This window comes from Heloderma suspectum, chromosome 4 (assembly GCF_057233095.1).
Source record: "Heloderma suspectum isolate Gila_16-S chromosome 4, 16-S_ref, whole genome shotgun sequence".
Lineage (NCBI taxonomy): Eukaryota > Metazoa > Chordata > Lepidosauria > Squamata > Helodermatidae > Heloderma > Heloderma suspectum.
In genome coordinates this window covers 235,259,898-235,287,071 of record NC_139461.1, presented here as the reverse complement: position 1 = coordinate 235,287,071, position 27,174 = coordinate 235,259,898, and the positions used below count along the sequence as shown (strand labels likewise).

The 27,174-nt window shown below is 44.6% G+C and overlaps 2 protein-coding genes across 21 annotated transcripts in view; one reads left to right on the top strand and one right to left on the bottom strand.

The window, feature by feature from the left end:
* The window catches only part of KIF2C (kinesin family member 2C), a 43,857-nt gene extending 34,793 nt beyond the window's left edge, over positions 1-9,064 (bottom strand). For 2 of the 3 annotated variants that reach the window (XM_084852721.1, XM_084852720.1), the window contains exons 1-2: positions 2,548-2,723; positions 150-244 (exon numbers count right to left, since the gene is read on the bottom strand). In XM_084852721.1, coding sequence (XP_084708847.1) covers positions 150-244; positions 2,548-2,611 — 159 coding nt within the window. In that variant the 5' untranslated portion in view covers positions 2,612-2,723. Of the gene's footprint in view, positions 1-149; positions 245-2,547; positions 2,724-7,916; positions 8,122-8,603 lie in introns of those variants that run through there. The other variant, XM_084852722.1, reaches the window with a different exon arrangement.
* Positions 2,176-27,174, top strand: part of CCDC17 (coiled-coil domain containing 17) — a 51,022-nt gene continuing 26,023 nt past the window's right edge. For 10 of the 18 annotated variants that reach the window (XR_014790579.1, XR_014790581.1, XR_014790580.1 and 7 more), the window contains exons 1-16: positions 2,899-2,965; positions 3,069-3,191; positions 6,012-6,165; positions 7,969-8,118; positions 9,488-9,550; positions 12,577-12,706; positions 13,742-13,901; positions 14,193-14,315; positions 15,624-15,757; positions 16,314-16,448; positions 17,282-17,511; positions 18,498-18,583; positions 18,868-19,083; positions 20,019-20,241; positions 20,583-20,693; positions 24,326-24,483. Coding sequence is in view for 15 of the 18 variants with exons in the window: in XM_084852708.1 (XP_084708834.1) it covers positions 3,130-3,191; positions 6,012-6,165; positions 7,969-8,118; positions 9,488-9,550; positions 12,577-12,706; positions 13,742-13,901; positions 14,193-14,315; positions 15,624-15,757; positions 16,314-16,448; positions 17,282-17,511; positions 18,498-18,583; positions 18,868-19,083; positions 20,019-20,241; positions 20,583-20,693; positions 24,326-24,483 (2,135 nt within the window). In the remaining 3 variants the exon portion in view is untranslated. The other 8 variants (XM_084852707.1, XM_084852711.1, XM_084852705.1 and 5 more) reach the window with 8 other exon arrangements.

The window sequence follows — 27,174 nt, the reverse complement described above, 5'->3', positions numbered from 1 at the left end:
TACACTAGAAGGGCAATGCATTTTCTCAAATGTAAGCCCTATTGAGTTCAATGGAACTTAATCCCAGGTAAGTGTGTATAGGATTACAGCCCAAGTTGCCGTTGCTTGAATGCACTGGCAAAGAATAAGGATGCATTTCCAATTCTCACCTCCTTCCCTTTGATACTGCTATTTTCTGTCCATTCTACAGATACAGTCATTTTTTCTAAACTCACAGTCTTGATAGTGGCACCATGGACTGCACCTGAATAAAATAAAATATGTTTTGATTATGTCAACTTCAGTAAAGGACTAATTTCATCAAGTCAGAAAAGCATAGAGGAAGATACCTTGAAAGGTCACCTAATCTGAAACATTTATTGGAGGAGTGTGATGCAGATCCTGCCACAGAGGTGCAAGCTCCTCTCCGACATTCACCTCAACCAAGGAGCAGGGTATTAATGAAGTACCATAGGAAGATAACTGCCCCCACTCTCTTGACCAATAGTCCAAGGAAGCATAACTTTGTAGTATTCTTTTCCTCCAGGTAACTTCCTTGAAAGTCTTAAAAGCTCATTATGAGCCTTTATGTCTATTTTATCAATCTCAGTAGCTCCATGCTAGGGACAAGAGGATGTTCTACAAGCCAATAGGCTTAAGTATACCTGGGGAAGCTCAAGTAATGTTTTTGAATGTGGACAGTGAGCCCTTTGCTGAAAGCCCCATACAAACAGAATCAGTTATAACTTAGGTAGCTATAGTTGATGTTTCCAGGCATTGACAGTTGCCTTAGGAATGCAACTGCTAAGCAGAAAGTGACTATTGTATCCAGGGCTTAAAGACAATTTTAGAAGGGTATGTTTGTAAAGAGTCCTTCAAACCACTTTGAAGAGGTAATAACTTCCCAGATCCCTGTGAACTGAAACAAAAAAATGGTCTGGCATAATTTTCTAATGTGTGCATTGGTGATGAACAAATCTCATTTATTTGGTGGTGCTTGCCAACACTGCAGGGCAAAAGTGTGAGATCTGAATGTCCCATCCCCTTTTTGTTTTGCTTTGTTTTATTTGATTAATTCCTCACTTCCCCTCCCTCTCTGAAATAACACCATTCTAGCTACCAGCTACTATCAGACTATACAGCTGATGGGAAGCCTGCTCGGTCCCCAAGGGACTAAGCTTTAGGGTTGCCCACATGTGGACTAAACACTTGATCATAAAGACTTGGGGTTTCGTGTGCATATCACGGAATCTTATTGTAAGCCAGGTTGTGGAGCATTCAATCTGAAGGTGGATATAAATCTTTTAAATGAACAATTAACCATTTTAAATAAACAAATAAATAAAACAAAAGCAAAGAAAACTGTAATCAAACCAAATTATTCTATAAAATGGTTGCACTAGCAACTGGTTAGCTTCCAGACACAGAGTTAAATAATTGGCCTATAAAGCCCTTAACAGCCTGGGACCTACATAATTGAGGGCTGCATCTCACCATACAAGCCTGACTGCTTAATTTTTTGAAGCAAAGACTTCTCCCAGAAAGGCACTACACGTCTTCCAACACTACCTGGCATTCTAACCCATCAAATTAAGCCTTTGTTTGCTATTGTTCTCACAGTTATTAAGATATGTTTAAGGTATTAATTGTAGTTTTTCATTTCAGAGAAATGGCTAAAAACTGCAATGTTTGAGGATGAGGGAATAGCAGTGAGTTTTGTGTTAAAAATGTATTTTCAAAAAAGTTATTTAAAAGGACCTTCTGAGACAGTTCTGCTGGATGAGGAAGATCAACCAGGGCCTTCTCTGTGGTGGCTACCATTATGGAACTCTCCACCAAAAGCAGCCCATCAGAAGAATTGTGTGTCCAGATCACTGACCTACTTCTTTGCCAAAGCAGCACTGACTTACTCCCATGATTGACAGCAGTTGCATTACACTAGTTTTATCCTTACAGATACGGAGATTGCAAATCAAGTTTTGCAAAGAGGCAAGAACAATGCAAGGTTCCAGCGGAATTTTCATTCTGAAATTATTGTCCCCTTGCTCTTCAAAAAGCACTTAACAAGAGACACAGTATGAGGCATAGTTCATATTGCTACACTAGTACACCGGTGCCGCTGCCAGTCAGAACAGACAACACCAGGCTAGACTGGCCAACGGCTTGACTTCCTATGGGGCAGCTTCGTACATTCACGAGGCTCGCAGGGAGGAACAATGTCAGCGGGGAAACACAGGGATCCAACTCCTAGCGACAACTCGAAGAACGTAGGAATATTGCATTCTGATGCCTGAAGATTTTCCTCCTGGAGAATTCAAGACGCCTGAAGAAACGGGGGCGGGGAGGGAGAGAGAAGAGAAGCCTGCAGTTTATGCTTCAGCCCTTCTTTGTAAAACGCTGGAGCTACGTGAGCCCCACCACGCCAGAGGAAAGGTGAAAGTAATCGTGGCGCATGCGCATTAACCCCACAAAGCCCTCAGAAGAGACCGAACACGTTAGGTATGGAATGCGGAAAAAGATACTGCAACGCAGGTTGGCAAGAAACGCGATCAGTTGACCCTTACTTACCATTGCTACGCTGAATATTAATCGACAGCCCAGGCTGAAGGCACCTATAAACGCTCGAATCCATACTACCAGAAGAATCTCAGGCGCCAGCAAAGAAGCAGCTCTCCCACCTTCAACAGCCGGTATTGCGAAGGAGCATTGAACCAACTGCCGCCGTTTTGAACGGGGCGCGCCGCAAAGCCCGCCGGGAAATTACGCCAGGTGATGTAAACTCTCGCAGGACTACATCTTCTAGCATGCTGTGCGGCACCTACCCCGCTCTCAATTTTTCCCGCTTATTTACCGGAGAACTACATTTCCCAGAATGCCATGCAAGCCAAAACTGGTAGAATAAATACATATCTGATATTGCTGGACTGAGGCATGATGGGAGCTGCAGTCTAACAATATCTGGAGGGCCGCAAGTTGTCCAGCTCTGGTTTGTATGATTAACAAACAAACAAAAATAGTGAAGTCGGCACAGTGATTGAGAATAGAAGCCCAAGTATAACGTCTTTTTTCTTTGTTTGTTTATATGTAAGGTTTTATTTAAACAGATTGTCGATGTCTCCCAGTTTATAAGGAGGTAACAGCGGTGCAGCTATGGCTGGACCTTGGGACCAAACTCCAGCTCGCCCACTCAAGGATTACCCAAAGAGCGGCAGGTGATGGAAGCAGTTGCGAGGAGGCCCAGCTTCAGGACCCACTGCGCACCCCAGTATCCGTCCTTATTTTCAAAAACATTTTATAGTCAGGGGACAGCCAACCGGGAATGGACATGGTTACAGATGCTCATGTTATTATTTCTACTTTTAAAAATATCCTCGTTTTTTCTTTTAACAACAAAATGATGCTTATTTGTTTAGCGTCAGGGTAGCAGAAACAAACTCCACTTTATTCCTGTAGGAATATGAGAAAATGAGATACGCTAGAATTAAGGCACACTCCTATGCATTTTTAGACAGAAAAAAGTCTTACATCTTCCAGCCAGCAATGCTGGCTGGGGGATGCTGGGAGGTGTAGGACTTCTTTCTGTCTAAACATGCATAGGATTCCACTCTTACTTACGTTTTATCCCACCCTTCCTTAAAGGAACTCAGGCAGCATAGGTGGCATCCCACACCCATTTTATCTTACAACTCCCCTATGAGGTAGGTTAGGTTAAGAGAGAGTAACCAAATGCCACCCAAGGAGCATAATAGCTCCGTGAGATTTGAACCTGGTCTCTCGAGTCCAAGTTCAACACTACTAACAATGCTACATTTTCACACCCTTTCATTAAATAATGTAATTATTTGGTTAATAAATGTTTACTGAAAAGACTCCATATACATCCGAGAAATGCGATTGATGGAATTCTGTTTTATAGATGACCCCAATAACGATAGACTGCTATTAGTTATATCTGGTCTTGTAGGCTCCTTCCAACCCTATGATTCTATGTCTATGTCTTAGAAAAATGAAGAACTCGTCTTAGGCCTAAAGATCCTAACAGCAAAATCCTAATTATGTGTGTCTACTCAGAGGTAAGCCCCACTGAGTTCAAGGGGACTTACTCCTAGGAAAGCATATATGGAGATGAAACGTTAAGACAAATTCAGTTAGATTTGCTTCTGAGAAAAGATCTATCGTTAGACAAATCGGATAAAATAAGTTTAAGTTTCTGGTCTAAAAATTAAAAAAATATTGTTTAGTTCTGATAATGAAAGATAAAAAGAAGGACGTAACAAGCTGTAGGATATCAGGATAAGAAGCATACTTGGAACAAGCTTAGTACTACTAAGTTTAATATTGCACTATACAAAATAAACCGAAAATACAAAGAAATAATTTATTCAGCGCAATGCATCACAGTTGCAGCTGAAAGCAAATAAGCTCACGGACAGGTCCTGCTTTAGGCCCCGCCCTCACTACGTAGGAGGGGAGGAACAATCAAGCGTTGTACTACAAAGCGGCGCCCTCCGTAATTGTTTTCTTCTACAGTTATGGCGTCGGTACCTTTTGTTTGTAATAGAGGCTCAACTCAAATATACTTTTTGCATGCTCGAACAGTGATACGCATGTTAGATGCCCACTTAAGCCCGTGTGCTAGCAATGGGTTGGGAGATTGTGACTGATAACGCCCGGTTGAACAGACTCGTAGAAGGCAGTCTACTTCGGATGTGTGCCAGAGCAGAGCCCGTAAGGGCAGGGGAGATGCTTGGAGCCGTCTTTTCCGAGGGGATCACCAAGCTTCCGGGAACCCCTTTCCTCCCAATTCTGTGCTGGCCGGTGGGTGGTCATCTAAAGAGCCCGCAAACTTCCGTGACAGCTATCTCAATAGCAGGATAAAAGCCTCGTGTGATGAACCCCCCAGTTCCTGCCTGCGCGATCGTGCCCAAGAAGCGGCAGTTCAGCAGGAAGGAAGTTACAGACATACGCTCCCATTAGTCTGAAGAAGGTGGATAGGAAAGTAGCGTATGGATGCTTCCAAGGCTTTTATCCCACCATTGCCCTGCCTCGTTCCTGGAATTTTATGGGTGTGTGGGTGGGGGTTCCAGACAGCAACGTCATCCACTTGTAACCCTCCTGTGCTTTCCCACTACTTCGGCAGTCTTTTTTTTTTTTACTGCAGAAAATCCATTAATGAGAGAAAAATAGCTGCACAGTGGTTTCTTATGGTAGCACTAGGAGCCTGCTGTCTGGAAGCACCATCAGTCTACTTTCTGAGCTTCTTATCCTGCACATAAACGAATAAAGAAGGAGGGAGGACAGGTGTAGTTGTTGTTTTGTAATGGAGCAATGTTCTTAACTGCCTTCCCACTAGCCACTAGAACAGGGATTCATCTGGCACCCTCTTTTTCCACAGATTCTCCGGCTGCACTGAAAGGTTTCCAATAATAGCTCTTATAGATACTGTTACTACTACACATCACATTTATTTTTGGTTATTTCATTATTTCTCATTCCCATCGTACACTTTTTTTTTTTACAGTTTCCGCATGGTTGGGATCAGTATAAGTGGGGCAGGATGGGGAGGTGTTGACGCAGGCATTTGTATACCAGCTTGCAGTATTATAGAACCAAGGTGGGAGATCTTGGCAGTCAGTGTGGTAACACTGTCAGGGCCCTTCTTAGTTACATAAATACCAAAAGCAAATAAAGGCCCAGTATTTATGTACATACAAGTCACCCTCCTTCTGATAACAGCCATTAAAAAACCTCTCTTACAAGTCCCTTGGTTTTACTTATTGCAGTCCAGGTGAACTGCAAACATAAACAATAGCCACCCACTGCCATGGTGATGATCCCAGCCACTCTGGGCTACTTTGCTCTATTCTTTCGACAGGCTGGCACCACCCCTCAGTTACAAGGATAGCAACTGGAAACTCCAAATGCCAGTGTAGCCCTTTCCTGCAAGGAAGAACAAGTGGCCAGAACCCCCCAAATAAACACCCATAGCTACTCCTCATAATGACAGATCTGGTGGTTTTCCATTGTCCCAGCTGTGAGATGGGATTCCGCTCCAGGAGACTGCTAGAGAAGCACATGGAAAAATTCTGCATTGGAGGAGAAACTGCAGCTGATGCTAGAAACCAGAACAGGCACGCATCGCATAAAGGAAAAGAACCTAAGAAAACAGAGACACCGGACAACATGGTAAAGGAGGCACCCTTTTTTGGAATCTTGACATGTTGAAAAAGTATTTTTACCCACAGCTTCCTAATATTTTAGTGGCTACTAGCATAGGTGGTAAAGATGGGAGGGGAAAAGTTATGTGGCTGAGTTTTAATGACCTCATAAACATATAAGATATAAGGCCTGTCCAGACATATAAAAATAAGCCAATCTTCTACTAGTTCCTGAGTATGTGCACATATGGCACAAGGAAGTAGGCAGAAGAAAATGGCTCTCCAGTAAGTAGCAGATGGGTTTTTTTAATTGATCCTGATCCTCTCACAACTTTTTACTATCTATACATGGAATGTCTGCTAGCATCAGAACATGCAGAAATATGTCCTTCTCCCACATAGAAGGAAAGAAACAATGTACAGACATAACTAGTAAGAGGTAAAATATTAAAATGGTATCTTATCTATATAAGAGTAATAACATCTTATTACTCACACTCACCTTTTAGTATGTTGGAAAATAACTTACCGTTTCTCATCTTTGCCCCAATTATGCTTCTAGTAGAACTGCTGATATGCTCTACTTCCACTGACAGCCAGTCCAAAAGAGACTGGAGGCTATACTCTTATTTAAAAGGGATCCCTCCCCTCCCCTCCCCTTCTTCTCATGCTGTGCAAAATCCTCACCCTGAGCTCCCAGCATAGCTTCATGGCTTCCGAAGGGTCAGGAAATGGTGAGGCATTGCTGAAGGAAAAGGGTTTTCATAAAGGCTGTGTATATGCTCCTTTGTTTCAGGGATGTAGCACAGGAGTGTTGTGCTTTTCAAAAAGCAAATTACATTTGTAAGAAGTTGAGAAGTTTAAGATGGCGTGAGCATGGGGAAGGGGAGATGTTATGTTACTCATAAAAGGTGATGCCATGGACACCATCCATTAGCTGCCCATGATATTTACATAACTAAATCCCCCCCCCCCCAATGGTTGCTTCCTACTGCAATGGAAATGTTAGCAAGGCATCAGGGTGTGTGGATTTGTGTCACACTTTCTCATTTGTGAACAAAGTGTTGCATTTGACTTCTGGGGAAATGTTACTTTTCTGCAACACAAGTACTACCTTGAGGAAAACGTATACTGCACAACAACTGACTAAAGGTTATGAAATAACTATTTTTTAAATCATTTGGAAAGCCCTTAAATCTGAGTATTCCCAATCTGTTTTGGGATACTTTCCTTCTCTACTTAAATATCAGTTAATATTGCTATTTGTGGTAGAGGCCTAGGTTCCTCATTTCTCCTCACAAAATGGCTCCTTTTGGGCATGCTACATGAAACTTTTATCCCACACTATTACTGAGACTTCTGGATTCTTTGCAGGATTAAGACCGGCTCCTCTACATGTGCTTTTTTTTCCAGGGGTTTTCTTTGTCTTTTTATCTATATGTTTCACACTAGATGGCCCTCTGGCAGAATTGCACAATTACAGGAGACTCTCATTCCACCATTTCTAAATAATACCAGACTTTCCTTGTTAGGGAAAAAACATGATAATGGTTGCAAAGAACAGGAGAAGCCCTGGAGGATGACAGTAAAAGACCTGTAAACTACCAAAGTAAGCAATCGTGAACGCATAGTAAAAGCCTTGTGTAGAAAGGCTCTTTGTCTCTTGAAAGGTAGGGATGTTTAGCAGACTTCACAGCTGCTCCCTGGAAAGACTTCATTTAGACACTCCGCCTTCCACCAGTTTTTAATCTTAGTCACAATATATTTCCTGAAACTCACCATTGTTGCATTGATTTATTTTATGTCCTGGCTCGTGGTTTCTCTGGAACAGTATCATCAGCTACACGAACGAAAATCAAAGAGGCACCACTTCAGTCATTTGGGAGATGAGGAACCTGAGCAACAAGCATACCACCTCAGAAGCTTTGACCATACAGGAAGTATTTCAGACAGCCAGGCCTTGAAGAAACTGACTGAAGAGGTACTGCAGGGAAAAAAGGAAGGGAAAACAGAGCTCCCTATTTTCTTTATAATTCAGCTTTGTCCTCCCCACAGATGATCCCCATTTTGCCACCTCATAAACCTATAGAACAGTGCTTAGTGTACTTCCAGATTTATTTCATTTTTATACTGCCCAATAGCTGAAGCTGTCTGGGCGGTTCACAAAATTAAAACTACAAAAATACAACAGAAAATATAATAGATTAAAATTACAGAATAAAAATACAATCAGAGTAGAACCTAGCAGCAGTGCAGATATTTAAACCACAATAGCAGATTTAAGACAGCAGAGCTAAAAAACTGGAATACTAAAATGCTAAAAATGCCTGGGAAAATAAAAAAAGTCTTCACCTGGTGCTGGAAACAATACAATGTAGGTGGAAGGCAAACCTCTCTAGAAAATGTGTTCCACAACCGGGGTGCCACAACAGAAAATGCCTTTTTCCTGGTAGCCACCTGCCTTACCTCTTGGCAGTAGCTCCTGGAGAAGGACCACTGAAGATGATCTTAGGGTACAGGCAGATGTGGGTTTTATTGTGCAATTGCCCTGCTTCATTCATGGAATTTTACAAAGGGACCAGACAGCATTGTCTTCCATCTGTAGCTCTCCTGTGTTTTCCCACCACATCTTCCATCTTTTCTCTTCCCAAAAAAAGTCGGTTAGGGTACAATCCTATGGCCACTAGTCGGCAGCTAGATGTCCATAGGATTCATTGGTTCCCACAAACTGACCTTGGAGCCCATGCTCTGAGGTTGGTTCCCAGAGAACCGACCCCAGCCCCCTCCCACGCTGCCTCGTAGGCAGTGCAGATTGGCTCCACATTCGTAAGAGCAGTGCAGACTGGGGAAAACGGGGTGGTCCTGAGGGGTGGGGTGGTACGACACTTCCTATGTATCGTCTGGCTGCTGCTTCCTGTCTAGCTGTGAAAGCAGGGTGGGGGAAGGGAGGAGGAAATCCGCTCCTCACCACTCCTCCCATCCTGCACTGGATAGGCTGTCAGAGGCGACTGTCAATCTGGATAGGAACTAAAGCCAGAGTAGCTGAACAATGCCTTTTGATTCTTAGTAATGGAAGCACCCTGAGACTTCTGCCTAGATTAAATTGTGTGTTGGGTGAGTCATGAAAAATATTTTTGCTTCTGGATAGTAAGTAAGATAGTAAATATATTTCTCTAGGAGAAATTTAGTGTATTGAGTCTTAAACATCAGATTCAGATTTTTACTCCATCACAGACTCCCTGTGTCTACAAATTACTAGTGCTCCAGTTCTGAGCTAGAAAATAAGATGACAACCCTAACCAACACCCAGAAATTAAGTATGCTACTAAAATCATTCTTCCCTTTCACAGTTCCACAAACTGAGGATGTCACTGGAAGACACACTTCCTACATTCAAGTCCTTCCAGACAGAGGTAAAACAGTGATATAGGACTTTATAAAATATTGCAGGGCTATAAGGCAATTGAAAAACACATACAATTATAAGGAAAGGCTCTGGACGTTGGAGGATAAAACACGGACTTCTTTTTTCCTGTATAGATTATTGTCATGTTTTTCTGTATGTACTTCTACTGTTCTGTTCTTTCTTCTTCCTATATAATTCTCATTGCCTGCCATTTTGACCATGCTTCTTTTCCTGGCTTCCTCTTCCATCCTGTAGGTCATTCAAACCTATCCTCTCCTTCAGTTCCAACACTAACCTTGTAAATCCTCAGATCACTTCTTCCACCTCTTACTTCCACTCCTTTTTCCTTGCTGTTCCCTATAAATGGAACTCCCTTCAACTAGATATCCAAGTAACCTTTTCCACTGCTTTAAAAAAATGTTTTATATATAGATTTTTTTAATACATAGAATCAACCAAATAACAGGGATGGAGAAATAAGAAAGGAAGCAGAAAAAGGGGGAAAGGGCCTTGTGCAGATAGTCTGAGATGCAACAAACAATGACAAGATAGATTCTACAAATAACATGATAAATCATCCAAGGGTGAATATGTTTCTATATTTGTAAGGACAGGGGTGTGAATCAGTGACTGGGTAAGTGAAAAGTAAATATACGATATGGCAAGAAAAAAATCCCACTCTCTTCTTTGGCTTGTCATAGATGATAGGTAACCTTTTCTTTGATGGCATGGTTCCAGGTCTTACTGTATTAGGATTTCAATGTTGGAGGGATTGTAGATTTCCAATGCGAAGCTACAAGTGATCAAGCAGCAACTAGGGGCACAATCCTATGCATGTGTAGGCAGAAAAAAGTCTTACAACTCCCAGCATGCCCCAGCCAGCATGGTTGGCTGAGGAATGCTGGGAATTGTAGGACATTTTTCTGTCTAAACATGCATAGGATTGTGCCTTAAAAGTTTCAGAGCAAGGTTCCTGTGTAGCATGTGATAATTCTTTTGAAAGAATACCCAAAATTGCCAAAAAAAGGATACCCTTTATTATTTTGTTTTTAAATGGATTTTGAAAATCCATCTGCTCACTTTGGTTTCTGCTGATAAAAATAGGAGGTAAGAAGTTTGTTTTCTTCCTATCCCTCCCTCCTGTTAATTGTTGCAGGAAAATATAGCTAGATGAGCAATCCCACATAGGAGCTGTGTAGTGGGGGGAGACTTCAACCTCCAAAGAATTCAGCCCATCATACATGAATTCTGCAGCATGATAGCTTCTTGAGAACACTGCAATAAATGATTTGTATCAAGAAGATCCCATGCAAAAAGCATAATGGACTTTCCTGAATGTAGGACAACAACAACACCCCTCCTCCTTGTGAATGCTTTCTGTTGTGATTTTAACTGAGATTATTGCTAAGCTATTCGGGAAGATAACAAAAGCTGCTTAGTGTCTCTGCTTACATGGTGTAATGAATTAAGTGTAATGTAGAAGGGTAATTCACATGAACATTTTGTCCTGGTGATGTGGTAAAACCATCCCAAATTTGCTTCTTTAAGGGTTATAATGTCATAAATGCTTCAACGTTTCCAATATATGTTGGGACTGCAGCCCATCACATGATGTGACCAGTGATTTTCATTTTGTATGACAATGATATGCTTAAAATTGCCAGAATTGTGAGGGGAGACAACTTCATACACAGTATTTGCCATGTGGAGCTTCTTCCTGTGCATTTCCATTTGCAGGCAGCTCTCATGTAATCATTGCATACTAGAACATAGCCTAAAAGAAAGCCAAAATAAAACCTTCACAGCCAGAAGTGGATATGAGAGTGGAGATGTGTTAGTCATCAGTGCTAATCAGACTATACACTATATTCAAGGGGTGCCCATGACATTAATGCAATAACAGCAGTACACAGCAATTGCAACAGCAATCAGTGTGCTGGCTGAGGGAAGTATCACATCAACAAACTTGAACTTTGAATGCTCAGAAAATGTACCATTTGAAGGAATAGTTGTGCAAAATGGGAAATGAATATGTCTTTATTGTACACAAATTGATTATGCAGAAATTCCCTAATAATTATTTTTTCAAGGTATTTATATGCCACTTGGGGGGGGGGCAAGCCCTCACAAAGCAACATACAATGATACAAGGAAGATCCATAACTATGGAGCCATCACCAAGAAGGCTGTGTCTCTTGTTCTTACTAACCTAACCAATTTAATCAGTGCACACAGTTGTTCAAAATATATATATGCAATCCAATTTAATATGATCTTATCTTTATTTGTAATTGTTATGTCCTGCTCTTCCTTTCAAGGAACAGAGCAGAATGTTACCATTGCAGTAACCTGAAAAGCTGATACAGAGGGCTTCACACAGAGCTTTTATCTTGCGATTGAGATGGGTCTCTCTTGGAAGTTTGCGGGCTCTTTACATGACACTGTGAACCTCCAAGGTGTCTCCTGCACTAAATGCCCTTTGTTCCATTTTTACATAGATTGCAGATAACGAGCTATCAGATTACCCCGTTATGTTCTGCTTGAGTTCCCTCTGTGAAAAGAGGAAAAGCAGCAAGAGGAGGAACGAGATCAATGAAAGATAATGGAAGAGTCAGATATTGGGAGAAGGAGGGGGAAAGGGGAGGGGGGAAAGGAAGCGGGTGAAAAATGGAGTCGTTGCGATCCTGCATTTAAAACGGAAGCAGAAAGCCCTGTTTTACATGCAGGATTTTAGGCTGGTGTAGAGATGCCAAGAGTGTGATTTGCCCAGTGTAGGCTAGGCTGATACAGGTTGTGATTTGCCCAATGTGTTTCATAGATGAATGAGGATATGAACCTGGGTTTCCCACATCCAAGCACTCTAGCCACTACACAGTGCAGGCTTTCAGTGGAGGACGTGCTGAGCCCACTCTTCTGGAATTCACAATTAGCTTGCCATATAGCGTCCCTCAGGGTACTTTGCTCTGAAGGGTTGTATCACTGGCTGTAGGACTAATGACCATTTGGAATCTGTCACCTTTCATTTGCCCTTAGAATGACAACAGCCACCAAATCCTCCACCAGCAGAAATACTGGCAGCGCCAACAGCAAATGACGGAAGCGCATGAGCGTCAGTTGGCTGATATCCAGACCAGAAACCAACATCTGGAGCAGCAGAAGGATGGTAAGAGAAAATTAGAGCCCATACTGGATTGTTGCCTTCCTGTGGGTTCCTCTCTTGCCTTTAATTCAGGCTAAGGGAATGGCCTGAACTGGAGAATGAAGCAGTGATAAAGAATGGACAAACAGCCTCCACTCACCAGGAAGTAGCTGGGACTGGCATATAAGGTTTATCATATCTTATGTTCTAGAGAGACATGGCTGACCCAAGACATTTTGCTGCCTGAGGCAAAGGGCAAGATGGTGCCCACCATTCCATGTACAGAAGCTGACACTTGAATCTTATTTGAACACTGCTGATGGCACAGCATCTCTTGAGGCTAGTTTAGGGGCACAGGGTGGGCCACATGGCCCATATTGCGCTACCCTCCATCACCTTGCCTCCATTCCCCTACCCTATATCTGCAACCTGAGGCAGCTGCCTCATTCTGCCTAACGGTAGGGCCAGCCCTGTAGAGAGAAGAGGAGGCAAGTAGACAGAGAATCCACCCTCAAGTACTACCGGCAGACAATTTTGTTTTTTGGAGATCTCCCAGTTAACTGGGTGTATTAAAAGGAAAGAGACGAGGCCTAGTTCTCTCAAACAGCCGATGACACAGTAAGCCTGTGTCTGGACTGTATCACATCAGACAGACTGCTCCTCCATACAAAAATAACAACAGAAAAATGTATATGCTCATATAAAATTAGCATTTCAGGGATGCAGGTTCTAGCTTAGCCTTCTCCCAGGCATCCTAGTTTTCTATGTGTAAGAATCTTTTTTGGTGGGGGAATATTTCATCATGTGACCACTCACCTGCAGTTAGGATGCAGGTTTACTTATCTGATCTGCTGCTTCTGAGAACTAAGCCAGAGGGATGCATACTAACCCATAAGGGAGAAAGGGTCCCCCAGCTTGATGGATCAGGGATCTGATGTAGGATGACAGAGTGGAAAATGGGGAACCTATATTCTAAACAGGGATTCAGAGAACATCTGGAAATACGTTGGTTTGGGCCAGGTGTTCCAATACAGTGTGACCAATTTTGCATTTGTCCAGAGATCCGTAGGCGCTTGTCAGAGCTGAAACTAGGGAATTCAGCTACATCTCACATAGAACAGCTGCTGGTGGAGCTGAATACCCAGGAGGAAAAGAACCAACTGGCTTTGGATGCCCTGAGAGAACAGGTGGGACTTCTGCAGGTAGCAGCAGAGAGCAGGTAAGGCTCCAAGGGAGACAACTGCTGGCAGTGGACAGAGCCTTGCCCAGGATGCATGTGTCTGGGTTCTAGGGCAGCCATTGCTTATGAACTTGGTATAGGAGCCAAGCCAGTGTATGCGTTGTGTGAGGGTGAGAAGAGGTCAAAGGCCATGCCATGGAGATCCATCCACTCATCCATAACTTGGGTGGTGCTGTGCTGTGTGGGTAGGGGGAAGAATCTAGCATTATCATTGACTTAAGAAAACAAGGAGGCCTTTATATACCTCTCTGTGCTTCCTTCTTGGGTTAGAAGCAAACCGGAACCTCCCACTAAGATAAAGACAGGCACTGCTTCAGAGAAGGTGGAGGAGAAGGTCTTCTTCAAGTCTATCCCATTTCCAGCAGCTGTTGGACCCCTCTCTTCAGAGATACAGTGAGTAAGGAGGGAGCTGCAAGGCTGGATGGGGCAATAGCAGTAAAATGGGAGTGTTTCCAAATGAGGCTTTTATTGTGCACTCACCATTCCTTACTCATGGATTGTGGGTGCTTTAGATGGTGTCATAATCGTCCAGGGCCTCTCTCATGCTTTCCAAGCATTATCATGGGGGCGTGGTGTCATCAGTGGGAAATCCGGCATTTTGGGGAATGGCAGAATTAAACTCTAGCATAGCTGTGCGATTCCGCTATACCACCATGCCACCTAGAGTTTATGTAGCAGAACATTAAAAAAGGCAGAGAAGGAAAAGCCCCGATATCCAATCTTAATCCCAAAATGGAATCTGAAAAAAGCAGTGATAAAGAGGCTAGAGAACCGAGGGACACTGGGGGGCTGCACCTCCTGCCTCCCAGGATGAACATCATCACAGGGGGGAGACCAACCTGGTCCTTTATGTTGTTCATTGGTGTTTTTGCTTTCCTTCCCCTCCTTCCTCCCAATCCCTTTTCCTTTTGTGTCGTGTCTTTTAGATTGTAAGCCCGAGGGCAGGGACTGTCTTAATATTCGTCTTTGTAAGCCACTCTGAGAGCCTTTTTCAGCTGAAGAGTGAGATAAAAACACCCTAAGTAAGTAAGTAAATAAATAAATAAATAAAGTAGTGGATTAAAAGCCTCATCTAGAAACGGCCTGAGAATTAATATGAATGTTGACTAATTCTATTTTTCATTGTTTGCTTGCCTGTGAAACTTTCTCCCCATGGTAAAGCACATGCTTTGGATGCAGAAGGCCCCAGGTTCAATCCCCAGCATCTCCAGGTAGGGCAAGAAAAGAATCCTGCCTGAAACCCTGGAGAACCGCTGCCTGCCAGTGTCGACAGTACTGGGCTAGATGGACCAATGGTCTGACTCAGTATAAGGCAGCTTCCTCTGTTTCTGTGTCCCCTCTCTGATCCATTTTGGGAAGCTCTGCAGTTGCAGCCCTGGTAGGTTGTTGAGGCAAGAGATGGTCTTCAGTGGATGGGAGATGGACACTTTAAATCAGATGAGAGGGGAGACAACTCTCTTCTCGGAGGACCCTGTCAGTGGGGCTGTCGTCTTTCCTCCTCCATGGTCACATAGTAGTTGTGTGAAATGCAGAGACTCAGCAAGTACAGCTTTCTCCATCAGTTTGTCTCCATGCCAGGAAAAGCTGCGCCTGTTGAATTTTTGCCTAAGATGCAACTAATAAAGGCATGGAAACTCTATCAAGAAAAAAAATGTAGCAACACCATCAGGGATTTTATGATGCCTTTGTGTTTCCCTAAAGGACCCTGTACCTGGCTTATCTGCAGAGTGGAGGCAGCGACCACAGCATCCTCCATCAGATGTATGAGCTGCAAGTGGAGGCTGTAGCACTAGAAAAAGGTGGAACAAAGCCTGAGCACAAGGGCAGGAAGAAGTGTGAGCTCTGTTCCCCTGTCTTTTTTTCCCCAAGCTTGGATATAGTATCACAGACTAGGCTGCTTCTTGAGCCCTTGGATGTAGAATTTGTGCATCTCCCTTTTGCTCAACAAGGCTTTACTGTTTGCAGATTATGTGAGAATTTGTTTTCACTGGGCAACAGGGTCTTGCCTATGAAAGCTCAGCTAAAGTAAATCTGTACATCTTTAAGATGCCATAGGACTGTTTCTTAGTTATGTAGATCCAGAAACCTTGGCAAATACTTCTTTCCTTAGTCACCTTTCCAAGGGTGCTTCCAGACAAGGGTTTTACTGTGCAACCACGTTGTGTCATTCACAGAATTTTACAGGAGATACAGACAACGTTGTCTTCCATTTGTAGTCCTCCCATGTTTTCTTACAGTTTCTTCTGTCTTTTTTTCTCACCAGAAAAAAATGTTAAGGGAGAAAAGACAGTATAGCACGCTGCCTTTTGAGTGTTAGTTCTTAGAGCCCTCCATCTGGAAGCATCACACGTCATCCTTGTTGCTGATTGGCTCTCCTTCCTGTCATTGCAGCACACGAAGGAAGGGCCAGCATGTACTCACCGGGCCTGGATGCTGAACTCCTGTCTGTTGAGCTGGAGAATCAACGGCTGGAGGATGAGATATTAAAGATGAAGATCCTAAAGGACAGAAGGAGAATGGAAGATGGTAGGACCTCTAGCTTGCTTTGTTAATGCTGAGCCAAATATAATGGCTAGGGAAACGTGAGATTCATAATAGTCCACAACGCTGGACAGGATGGTTATTTTTTACAAAAGCCAGGAAGCCACCTCTGTAATCAAGAGCCTTGGCACATTGTTTGTGTCTAAAACAATTCAATGTGGGGCAGTTTATTCTGGCTATTCAGCAGGAAGGCCAGGATGTTCCATATTCACATATGTAGACAATGATTCCAGACCAGTTTGCTGCTTACTAAGTTCAGCTTCCATAGTGATCAATTATTAGGAGGAAATCGTGAAAGATGGAAGAAATGGTTTGTGTGTTCTGCTGCATTGTGCTAGCCATTGCATTCACCTGACATGCACGTTAGATTCCAGGGGTGGCACTTAAGGTTTTTATTCTTTGTGATCCGCACCATGCCCCAACTTTCCAGAATCCTTCCTTCTGTTGTCTAGGGGTTGCCAGTTACAAAATATGCCCCTTGCAATGCTTGGAAGGTGAGGGGGCACATTTCCACACAGTCTTGGCCAGTGGTTCCATATTCAAGACCTGTAGTTGTTTTGTCATGAATGCTATTGAAGTCGTATGAAACAGTAGGTGGTACCAATCCAGCAAAGATGAAACTGAATCTTAAACTGGCTTTGGTAAAAAGCTACTAATCAATATGTTTCAGGATCCTGTTCCTTCTCTCCACATACTTTTCCCAACATTGGCACTGGCAAGCTTTTTTGGTGGAAATCAGTCTTTGCCATACCCCTCTCAGTAACCGGGTGTGGTGCTGCATTCATTACCTCCTTTGTTCTGCTCTTTCTTTTTACCAGGGTCTTTGGACACGGAGCTGGCCAAGCTACAGCGGGTACATATGGCAGAGATGGCTCAGCTGCATGCTGAGCTTGGCAGGCTGAGAAATGACACTGAGACAACGAAGCTACGGTGGCCCAGAAAGGGGCCACCACCCCTCCTGCCACCTCCTGTAGCTCCCCCGCTGCCACCTCCCCCCCCCCATCATCTTCATGGGCTACCTGACCCTGCTTTTCTAGCTAGCAACATGGTGAGTGCCCTTTTCTCTAGGGAAATTCAGGAGAGATTCGCACAGAAGAGCTGCATATGGAGTTGAAAAAGCATTTGATGATACACATTTTTCTCTTTTGGATTTTGGAGCTGTCATCCCAGGTAGCTGGTTCCCCGGTATTTGTGTTAGCTCCAGTGGCTTTGCATTCTCTATCAGTGTGCAGTTAGTGTGGGAAGGGTGTTCTAGGGAAACAGGCAGGGCTTGTGTCCTTCCTCACCCACACCCTGCACAGGGAGTGGCAGTAGTGCAGCAAACCACACCCTCAAGCACCTGTCTCACCCTGCTGCATCCCTTGGCTGTGGTTGTGAAGCCTGAAGAATGCTATGTGCCTCAGCGTTTTGTTTAGCTAAGAGCTTATTCACATGAATACTTTGGCACACGTTTGCCACAGAAAAATCTTGCATGTGCTCTTTCCTATAATGTTAAGGTAGATCTGGTACCTATCTGTTGGGTCTGGATGTTAAATCCTTGGCTTTTGAGCTAAAGTATCAGTAGCCGGCTAGTCATATGCAATGCACTGCTAAGATTCTGCTTCTGGCATGCCATGATAAATGCTCAGCGTTGTGTCAGGAGCCCTGCATCAGCTGCCCAGGAGGAGGGAGAACACATCTGTAGGATTTTTCTGTATCTGCATGGTCATCTGAATAGGTTTTCTGATGCTGAGCTTCAGTGTTTCAGAATGGGTCTGGATTGTCTAGGAAGCACATCAAAAGTTATGTTCACTTGTGTAGGGCTTGGGAGGACTGGAGAGAAAGTATTCTGTGGGGCTAGCTGCATGCTGGAAAAAGATACACTCAGTGATTCATGTTGTGCTAATAGCAAAAATGCTGGGAGCTTGGCTCAGAGGTGAATGATTTATTTGAACCTGTTGGGTTATATTGTTAAGGGACTGAGTGCTTGAGCATGCCTCATTACTCTGTTAGGGTTAATGCTTATCAAATTCATCAAATTTCTGTTTGTCATAGGATCCCATGAGATCATCTGCCACAGCTACAAGCCAGTACTTCCTTGATCCCTCTGATTCCCTGGGACCAGCTCCATATGATCCAGCGTATGTTGGTTCTATTACTCGTACTGTCCTAGCTTCAGGGGCATATATGCAGTTTTTCCAAGGAAAGTTACCACTGGACTTCTTGCATAGGCTATTTGGTCTGACAGTCATGTGGGCATTGTCATGTAAAGTTCATCCTTTCCCAGCTTTATTACCATTACTTCTGAGCATATGGTGATTGACTTGGAACAAGTTAGTTTGTGTATCTCTGGATCCCAGCCATTGCTGAGAAAGTAGCACCATTAGCTACTACATGAGTATGACAAACTCTCTTCTTTCTGCAGGTCTGGTTTTGTGATATTCTATGATTTTCTTTTGGGCCTGGATCCCACATTCTACCATGTTTGCCTGGTCTCTGGCCTGTACCGTAATGAGCAAGAGTTGGGCAAGCCCACCCCGCTGCCGATTGTCTCCTCTGATATGGGCCAGTCCTCGCAGTATGTGATAGATGGACAAAAAGGGTGCTGTGCCATCTTAGCAGCTAGGCAGCCGGTCCCAAGGTAAGTTTCACTGGCTATTTTCATGTTGTCTCTTTTCTTCCACGCAGCAAGTCATTTTTAAAATGCATATGCTGCTTGTCTGCTCTAAAAGAGTGTCTGATGCAAATATGATGACAGATGTTAGAACATACCTTTCCAAACAGCAATGCGAAGTGGGCCCAACCATCATTAGTTGCTTTTGGCTTGAGGCACTAACTGTTGTCAGCATAAGAGACTGATGGGCTAGAAGAATCTACTACTGCTGCTCTTAATATTTCTACAGCTTCAGTAGTGTGCCAAGCACTGTATTTTGCGTCCTTTGGCTACCCAGGCAGTATCCTAGGTCTTTCAGTCCTCTTCGTGCAGAATCTCTTTCAGTCTGACAGCCGAATTCCATTTCAGAGAAGCTTTCAGAGGCTGCATTGTACTGGTGGGTGGGTCACAAAGCAAAAGGAGTTGGCGGGGGGGAGGGCCAAAATACAAAAAAAAACATGTTTTTGCTTAAAGCTCTTACTGCCCGTAACTAAATCTTAGGAGAGGGTATTTCAGCCTTTCAGAATGGGGATCAGTGGTTGGAGGAAAGGGGGTGGCATGGCCATCTGGGGCCACCTGGAGGGCCATATTTGGCCCCCAGGCCTGAGGTTCTGCACCTCTGTCTTAACGTGTTACTTTTTTTTGCAGAGCCCTTTGAGAGCCTTGGCCTACTCCCTAGGGATTAACGTGGCCTCCAGTGTGCCATGAAATTGCTTCTCTCTGCCCAGTTTTATACTTGTCAGATCCAGCTTCTTCTTAATTGGAAGGTGTTTACACTAAATTAGTGTCATCTAACGAGTAGTAGTCTGTGCTACGGCACACCATGAAACACATATGCGGTGGACCCTGGATCAGGATTTACAGAAAGAAAAAAGTAGCCATGTTGGTGCGCATTTTAACCTCTTTCTGTAATTGCTTTTCAGAGTCCTTCCTTCAACCTCCATTGCCCTTGTGACTGAACTTCAAGCTTCCGGGGGATTTGATGCTTATGGGCTGGAGATCCAGAATTTGGCCCCCAGGGGATGGGCCAAAATCAGAATTTTTGACCATCTGCATCAAGTGATGAGTGGACGCTGGAAGGTCCCTATCCGTGTGCTTCCTGTGAAGCCAAGCCTTACTGCAGAGCAGTTGAATGGTGTGCCTCAGGTGAGGATCTTTAACAAGGATCTCAGAGCAGAGTCCCAGAGCAAGCCTCTTACCCAGACCATGAAGAGGGTGTCCTGCTGGTTCTCTCAGGAGGCTCATGGTGAACCATTAATGTCAGCTCCTAACGCTGAGCTCCTTCTTTCCCCATTACACCTGTTGAAGGTGACAGTTTGTGCCTTGAGACAGATTCCCCCCCCCCCCCATGTAATTCAGATAGTGGAAATAATCACAGGGTGCTGACGGATTCCCAATCTGAGCAAGATATACTAGATTAACTGCTCCTTCAGTGATGTTTGCATCTGTTTTCATTCTAACCAGATAGAGCTTGTTTTATCTCACAGGCTGGCAAAGCAGAGCTTTACTTGCGACTGGTGAATGCAAGAGATGCTGACATGCAGTCAATGGCTGAGATCCATCCTGGCAATGCCTCCCTGTACAAATACCCTCCCACAGTGAGTAGGACTCCATGGTAGCTGTTGTTTTTACTCCTTTTCCTGTTTTTTTCTCTTTTCTCCTTGAACTGGGGTTACATGGGTTAATGTTTCGGCTAAATATTAGGAGAAATGTCTTAACAGTGAGAGCTGTTCAGCAGTGGAACAGATTGCCTTGGGAGGTGGTGGGGTTCACCAGAGGTATATCAGCAGAGGCTGGACAGCCGTCTGTCAGGGATGCTGCAGCTGCACCCTGTGGTGCTGAGCTTGCGTTGAGCAGGGGGTTGGACTAAATGATTTTCAAAGTCCCTTCCAACTCTACAATTCCGTGGTGGACTCCCATTTAGAAAGTAGATGCCAGTCATGGTAGCAGCTGTACTCAGGGCTGGCACTAGGTGTTGGCACTGGCTGAGATACACCCTCCAGCAGGTGATGACCCCCATAGTCTCTTGCTTCTTCTTGCTTTTGCTACCTGTTCCCCTTTCCTTCCTGAGCAAGCAAACAAATAAGCCATAACAGGAGCAAGGAGAAGGAACAGCAGCTGTCATTTATCTTGCATTCTCCCTCGGATGCAGGTGTGGATTGGGTCCAGGTAGAGAGGGGAAAGCAAATGGGAAGCAGTGAGGAGGAGATGGGCCCACTCAGTGACGGTGGCCCACTGAAGACGTCTTCCCTTAGGACACCAAAAACCTGGTGCTGCCGCATTCCCTGTACGCAGAAGGATACTGTAATAATCACACACAGCATTAGAACTGGTTACAAATGTGAGTAGGTTGAAGCTGTGTTTAAGACAGGAATACTCTGGAAAATTTCAGCCACCTCTGGATGAAGCCTTTGTCAGATCAGTCTTAGGGATGAGGGGTTCTTCTCCCTCCCTCTCCCTTGTAAATATTTATGCACGTGAATGTGCCTCTGGTGCTGTATCAGGTGGATTGCCATGTTTGTGATACTGCACTAGCATAGTTTTGTGATATTCCACTTTGAACACCTCTGTCAGGCTTCCCCAACCTGGTGCCCTCCAGATGTTCTGGACAGCAGTGCCCCGCATTCCTGACCATTGGTCATGCAGGCTGGGGTTGATGGGAGTTGAAGTCCAAAACATCTGGAGGGCATCAGGTTGGGGATGTCTGACCCATGTGCTGGAAATTTTGTGGGATCAAGCTATAAGATATTGCTGAGCTAAACTCCAGGCCAGAGTTTCCCTGAGAATGAAAGAGCCATGGGAATGCCTAAGCCTGTGGGAGAGGTAGGTCACACTTGTCAGGCTTCTTAATGCCATATCCCGAGCCAATATGAGACTTCTCCAGCCTCAGCTATAGAACTTGGCCCCATAGCTCAGGCTCTTTGGCACAGGGCACACAATCCACAAGCAGCTTCTCCTGGGCCCCATCTACATGGCACCGCTTTGGCCCCCCAGCCTGTCGCAACTGTGCAGCAATGCGGCTTCGAATCACCATGCCCTGCAATACACTCGTGATGTACTGCGCACTTTCCTAAGAGACTTGCCGTGCCCTTTTTTTTTTGCCATTATATTGAAATGTGCAGCTGTGCAGTCCCATGAGCGTGGGGGTGCAAAACTTCAGTGGCTGTTTTATATTTGAGGGGCTCTGCTGTGTCTTTCTGACCCTGTTTTAGGTAAAAAGTGGGCATTTTGTGCTCCTTCATTTCCACATCATAAATTTGTCAGTTCCCCAGCCCGAGATTCGTGATGGTTCACACTCACAAGCATGAGTGCTACGTGCCTAGCCATCACTCCAAAATGGTGGCTGGAGCAATGTTGTTCCTCCCCCAAGAACCCCCCCCCCAGCCTTTGGGAACTGTGTCCACAACTGTTGTGAAGATATGAAGCTGCAAAAATGTGCAAAAGTGTGATTAAAGAAATGATAATGTCCCTCTGTGCCTCTGTAACTGCGCAGCTGCGAAGGGATGGGGGAGCAAAGGGGCATCACAGAGTGATGCAGGCACTATGCATGCCTACAGCACACCCACTCTAAGATGCAAAGTCAGTTCGGGGAAGGAACAGACAGCCCACAACCGCAGGGGAACCCGCAGCAAACCCCCCAAATTGCAATAAAACGACTCCTTAGAACTCGGCTTTTTCTGGGTGAAAACCACGGATGGCTGCGAAGTCGTGACAATGTCATCTATCAAGAAGGACCTCGACTCGCACCCGTCCCGGAGTAAAAGCCCGGTGTAGATGGGGCCCTGCATAATCCCCATTGAAAGGGACTGCAAAAAGCCCTTCAGTTCCTATCAGTGGATCTTGCCCCTTGTGCATTATGCCAGTTCTCAGTGTTGGAGATCTCAGGCTTTGTGTTAAAATGTTGCAGGGTAACTTCCTGCAGTAGAGGTTAATTTGACTCAAGCTATTTGGGAGTAGGATTACCACTTTTTTCTGGCATGGCTCTTGTTCTTTCTACATTTGCATGTCAAGGCAGACATTCAATAGGGGGAACGTGCGCAACCATCAAAATGTGAAGATGGTGGAAGCTTCACCAGTTGAAGCTGTCTCTGTCTTGAAGCTGTTAAAAGAACAGAGGGTATATCTGAATGCTGTTAGTATGATGTGGAATATTTGAAATCTCACTCTGCCAGCACAGAGTGGTTGTTCTCAGCAGTGCGAGGATCTCTTGGAAGTATCTATCCTGTGAGGAACATTCCATCTCTATCTTATTTTCCGATGGATAAGAGGTTAATGGAGTTGAGAGATAGAAGAAAATGTGATATTAATAAGAGAGTAAATTGGTAGCAAGACAGCTTGTAGAAATGATAGCAGACAGATGACACACCCACAAAAAGATGAGCACTTGAGACATAACTGTTACACATATGCTATTTTGAGCTGCATTAATAGAAGCATAGCTTTCAAATCCTGGGAAGTACTAGTTCCCCTCTACTCAGCACTGGTTAGGCCTCATCTGGAGTACTGTGTCCAGTTCTGGGCACCACACTTTAAGAAGGATGCAGACAAACTGGAGAGGGTTCAGAGGAGGGCAACAAAGATGATCAGGGGACTGGAAACAAAGCCCTATGAGGAGAGACTGAAAGAACTGGGCATGTTTAGCCTTGAGAAGAGAAGACTGAGGGGAGATATGATAGTGTTCTTCAAGTACTGGAAAGGTTGTCACAGAGAGGAAGGCCAGCATCTCTTCTCCATCATCCCAGAGTGCAGGATACGGAATAATGGGCACAAGTTACAGGAAGCCAGATTCCGGCTGAACATCAGGAAAAACGTCCTGACTGTTAGAGCAATACGATAGTGGAACCAATTCCCTAGGGAGGTGGTGGGCTCTCCCACACTGGAGGCGTTCAAGACGAGGCTGGACAGCCATCTGTCAGGGATGCTCTGACTTGGATTCCTGCATTGAGCAGGGGGTTGGACTCGATGGCCTTGTAGGCCCCTTCCAACCCTACTATTCTATGATTCTATAACAATTTCCAGAGCGGTAGCAATGTTAGTCTGTTGCAGAAAAAACAACAAAGTTTTGTGGCACTTAGAGAGGTAGGATCAGGAGGAGTGAGGCCTTGCTTCCCCCGCACACCCGTCCCAACCCGGTCTCCACCCCACATATTTGCCATGTGCTCCCCCTGCTTCTCAAACTACCCATGGCCTGCCTGTTTAATCCTGTTGTGCTTTCTTCTCTCAAATGCAGGTGTCCAGTTACACAGCATCCCCTACAGACTTCCCTCCAACCCGGCGCACTTTCCACCCTGCCCCCACCAGCCTGTCCTTTTCTCTCTCTCCTTACACTGGTTTTGTTGACCCTCCTCCTAATCAGGAACAGCTTCTCCAGCACAAATCTAATGAAAGGTGAGAAAGGAGGATGGCGGTCCACCTGCTTCCCTTTCATTGGAAGGAAAGTCCAGGCTTTCCTTCCAATGAAAACGAATTGGCATAGGAACACCAATGTCTGCCCGTGTGTGTGTGTGTGTGTGTGTGTGTATGCGCGTGCATCTCCCTGTGTTTGGGTTTAAAGCAACTGTTATAGAAGGATAGGATTATGAATCTCTAATCCACCAAAGTCTTTAATTTGTTTCTGTATCTTTCATTGAGCTTGATCCAAAAGCTGTTTTTAAGAGTCCATTGGCATGTGGCTTTGGTGGTGGTGGGATTGGATGTGGTGAATGAACACATCCAATCCCACCACCACCCCATCATCACAACCAATCCCTGCAAAAAATAAACACTGTGAACTTAGGGTGCCTCTATATTAAGAAAAAAAATGCATCTTTCCGGGGCTTTCTGATTTCGCTTTCTTTGTGGGATAAGGGTGGGCTTCCTTACACAGCAGACATGTGGTTTGCATAGAGGAAGTGCCTCCCTCCCTCCCTGGCATGTATGCAAAGGAGTGGGGGGGGGGGATTTCATTGCTTAACTTGCACTGTACTGTTTCCTCACAGCCCTAGGCACATTTACTTGGGCCTAAGCCCCATTTAAGTCAATGGGACTTACTTCTGAGTAGATATAAGATCACGCTGTAAGTCTGCAATCTTCGGCACACTTACTTGGGAGTAAGGCCCACTGAGCTTAATGGGATGCTCCGAATCAACAGAGGGTGTTGATTCTGAGCTTAGTGGGGTGGGGGGATCAGATCTGTCTTCTTTCATTGCAGGGAGGCATTTTACCCTCTTCTCCCTCCAATTGGCGATCAAGAGTCACGTAGTTTGAATTGAGGAAAGTTCTTCCTTGGCAAGTTCGTGGCGCTAAGCTGGCATTGCACACTGCCAATGTGGCACCATTAACTTTTAATACTAGTTTATCTCCAATCTTTCTGAAAGCGCAATAAAGGGGGAAATATACGTGAGGTGTCCTGGAGGTTCATGACATCATGTAAAGGACCACAAAATTCTGTGAGTGACCAATTGTGAGCGTGCAATATATCGCTCATGTAGAGACACCCCTAGTCTGTGCTGGTTGGTCTGCACAGCAGAGGGAGACCATAGTCAGCAACTGATCATGTCACCTAGCTTTCCCCAACCTGGTGCCCTCCAGATATTTTTGACTACAACTTCCAGCAGAGGGAGAACATTGTCCAATCTGGCTGGGGCTGATGGGAATTGAAGTCCAGGGCATAGTCTGAAGGCACATGAGGCAGCCACCATGCTGAAGCTAAGCAGGTCTGGGTCTGGTCAGTGCTTGGAGAGGAGGCCACCTGAGAGCCACATGTAGCCACCTTGAGTTCCACAATGGAAGAAAGGTGGGATATAAATGTAATAAATAAATAAATAAATATGTCAGCAACATCTGGAGGGCATCAGGTTGGGGAAGGCTACATTAGTTTATCAGTGGCTGTTGGCTAAAAAGGAACCTTTTAATTTCAGAGATGGTGTATATCTCTGATTACCAGGGGCTGAGCATAGCCACCCTATTGTTTCCATCACATGCCTTGCGTATGTGTTGGAGAGGATGTAATGGAGATAGCTTTTTAGACAATTTAAAAAAAATAAAAAGTTCCTTTATGAAATCAAATTGCCTCCATTTAAACAGGCTGATAGATTTCTAATGAGTGCTTCATCCAAAGTAATTACCAAAACGTCCTTTAGTCTGGAAACCACTTGTGGGACTTGCAAACAAAAATGTCTTGCCAAATATCTAAAATCCACAGTTGGGCAATACCTTTAGTTGTTGTTGTTGTTGTTCAGTTGTTAAGTCATGTCCGACTCTTCGTGACCCCATGGACCATAGCACGCCAGGCCTTCCTGTCCTCCGCTCTCTCCCGGAGCGTGCTCAAGTTCATCTTCATTGCATCGGTGATGCTGTCTAGCCATCTCATCCTCTGCCGTCCCCTTCTCCTTTTGCCTTCCATCTTTCCCAGCATCAGAGTCTTTTCCAGTGACTTTTCTCTTCGCATTAGGTGACCAAAATATTTGAACTTCAGCTTCAGTATCTGTCCTTCCAATGAGCACTCAGGGTTAATTTCCTTTAGGATTGACTGATTTGACCTCCTTGCAGTCCAGAGGACTCGTAAGAGTCTTCTCCAGCACCACAGTTCGAATGCATCAATTCTTCGGCGCTCAGCCTTCCTTATAGTCCAGCTCTCACAGCCATACATTACTCCTGGGAAAACCATAGCTTTGATTATATGAACCTTTGTCGGCAAGGTGTCTCTGCTTCTTACTATGCTGTCTAGGTGTGCCATAGCTTTCCTCCCAAGGAGCAAGCGTTTTTTAATTTCATGGCTACAGTCACCATCTGCGGTGACCTTGGAGCCCAAGAAAGTAAAATCTGTCACTGCTTCCATTTCTTCCCCTTCTGTATGCCAGGAGGTGATGGGGCCAGATGCCATGATCTTCGTTTTTTTAATGTTGAGTTTCAAACCAGTTTTTGCACTCTTCACTTTCACCCTCAACAAGAGGCTCTTTAGATCCGCTTCGCTTTCTGCCATTAGGGTGGTATCATCTGCGTATCTGAGGTTGTTGATAATTCTCCTGGTAATCTTAATTCTGACCTGTGATTCATCCAACCTGCCGTTTCTCATGATGTACTCTGCATATAAATTAA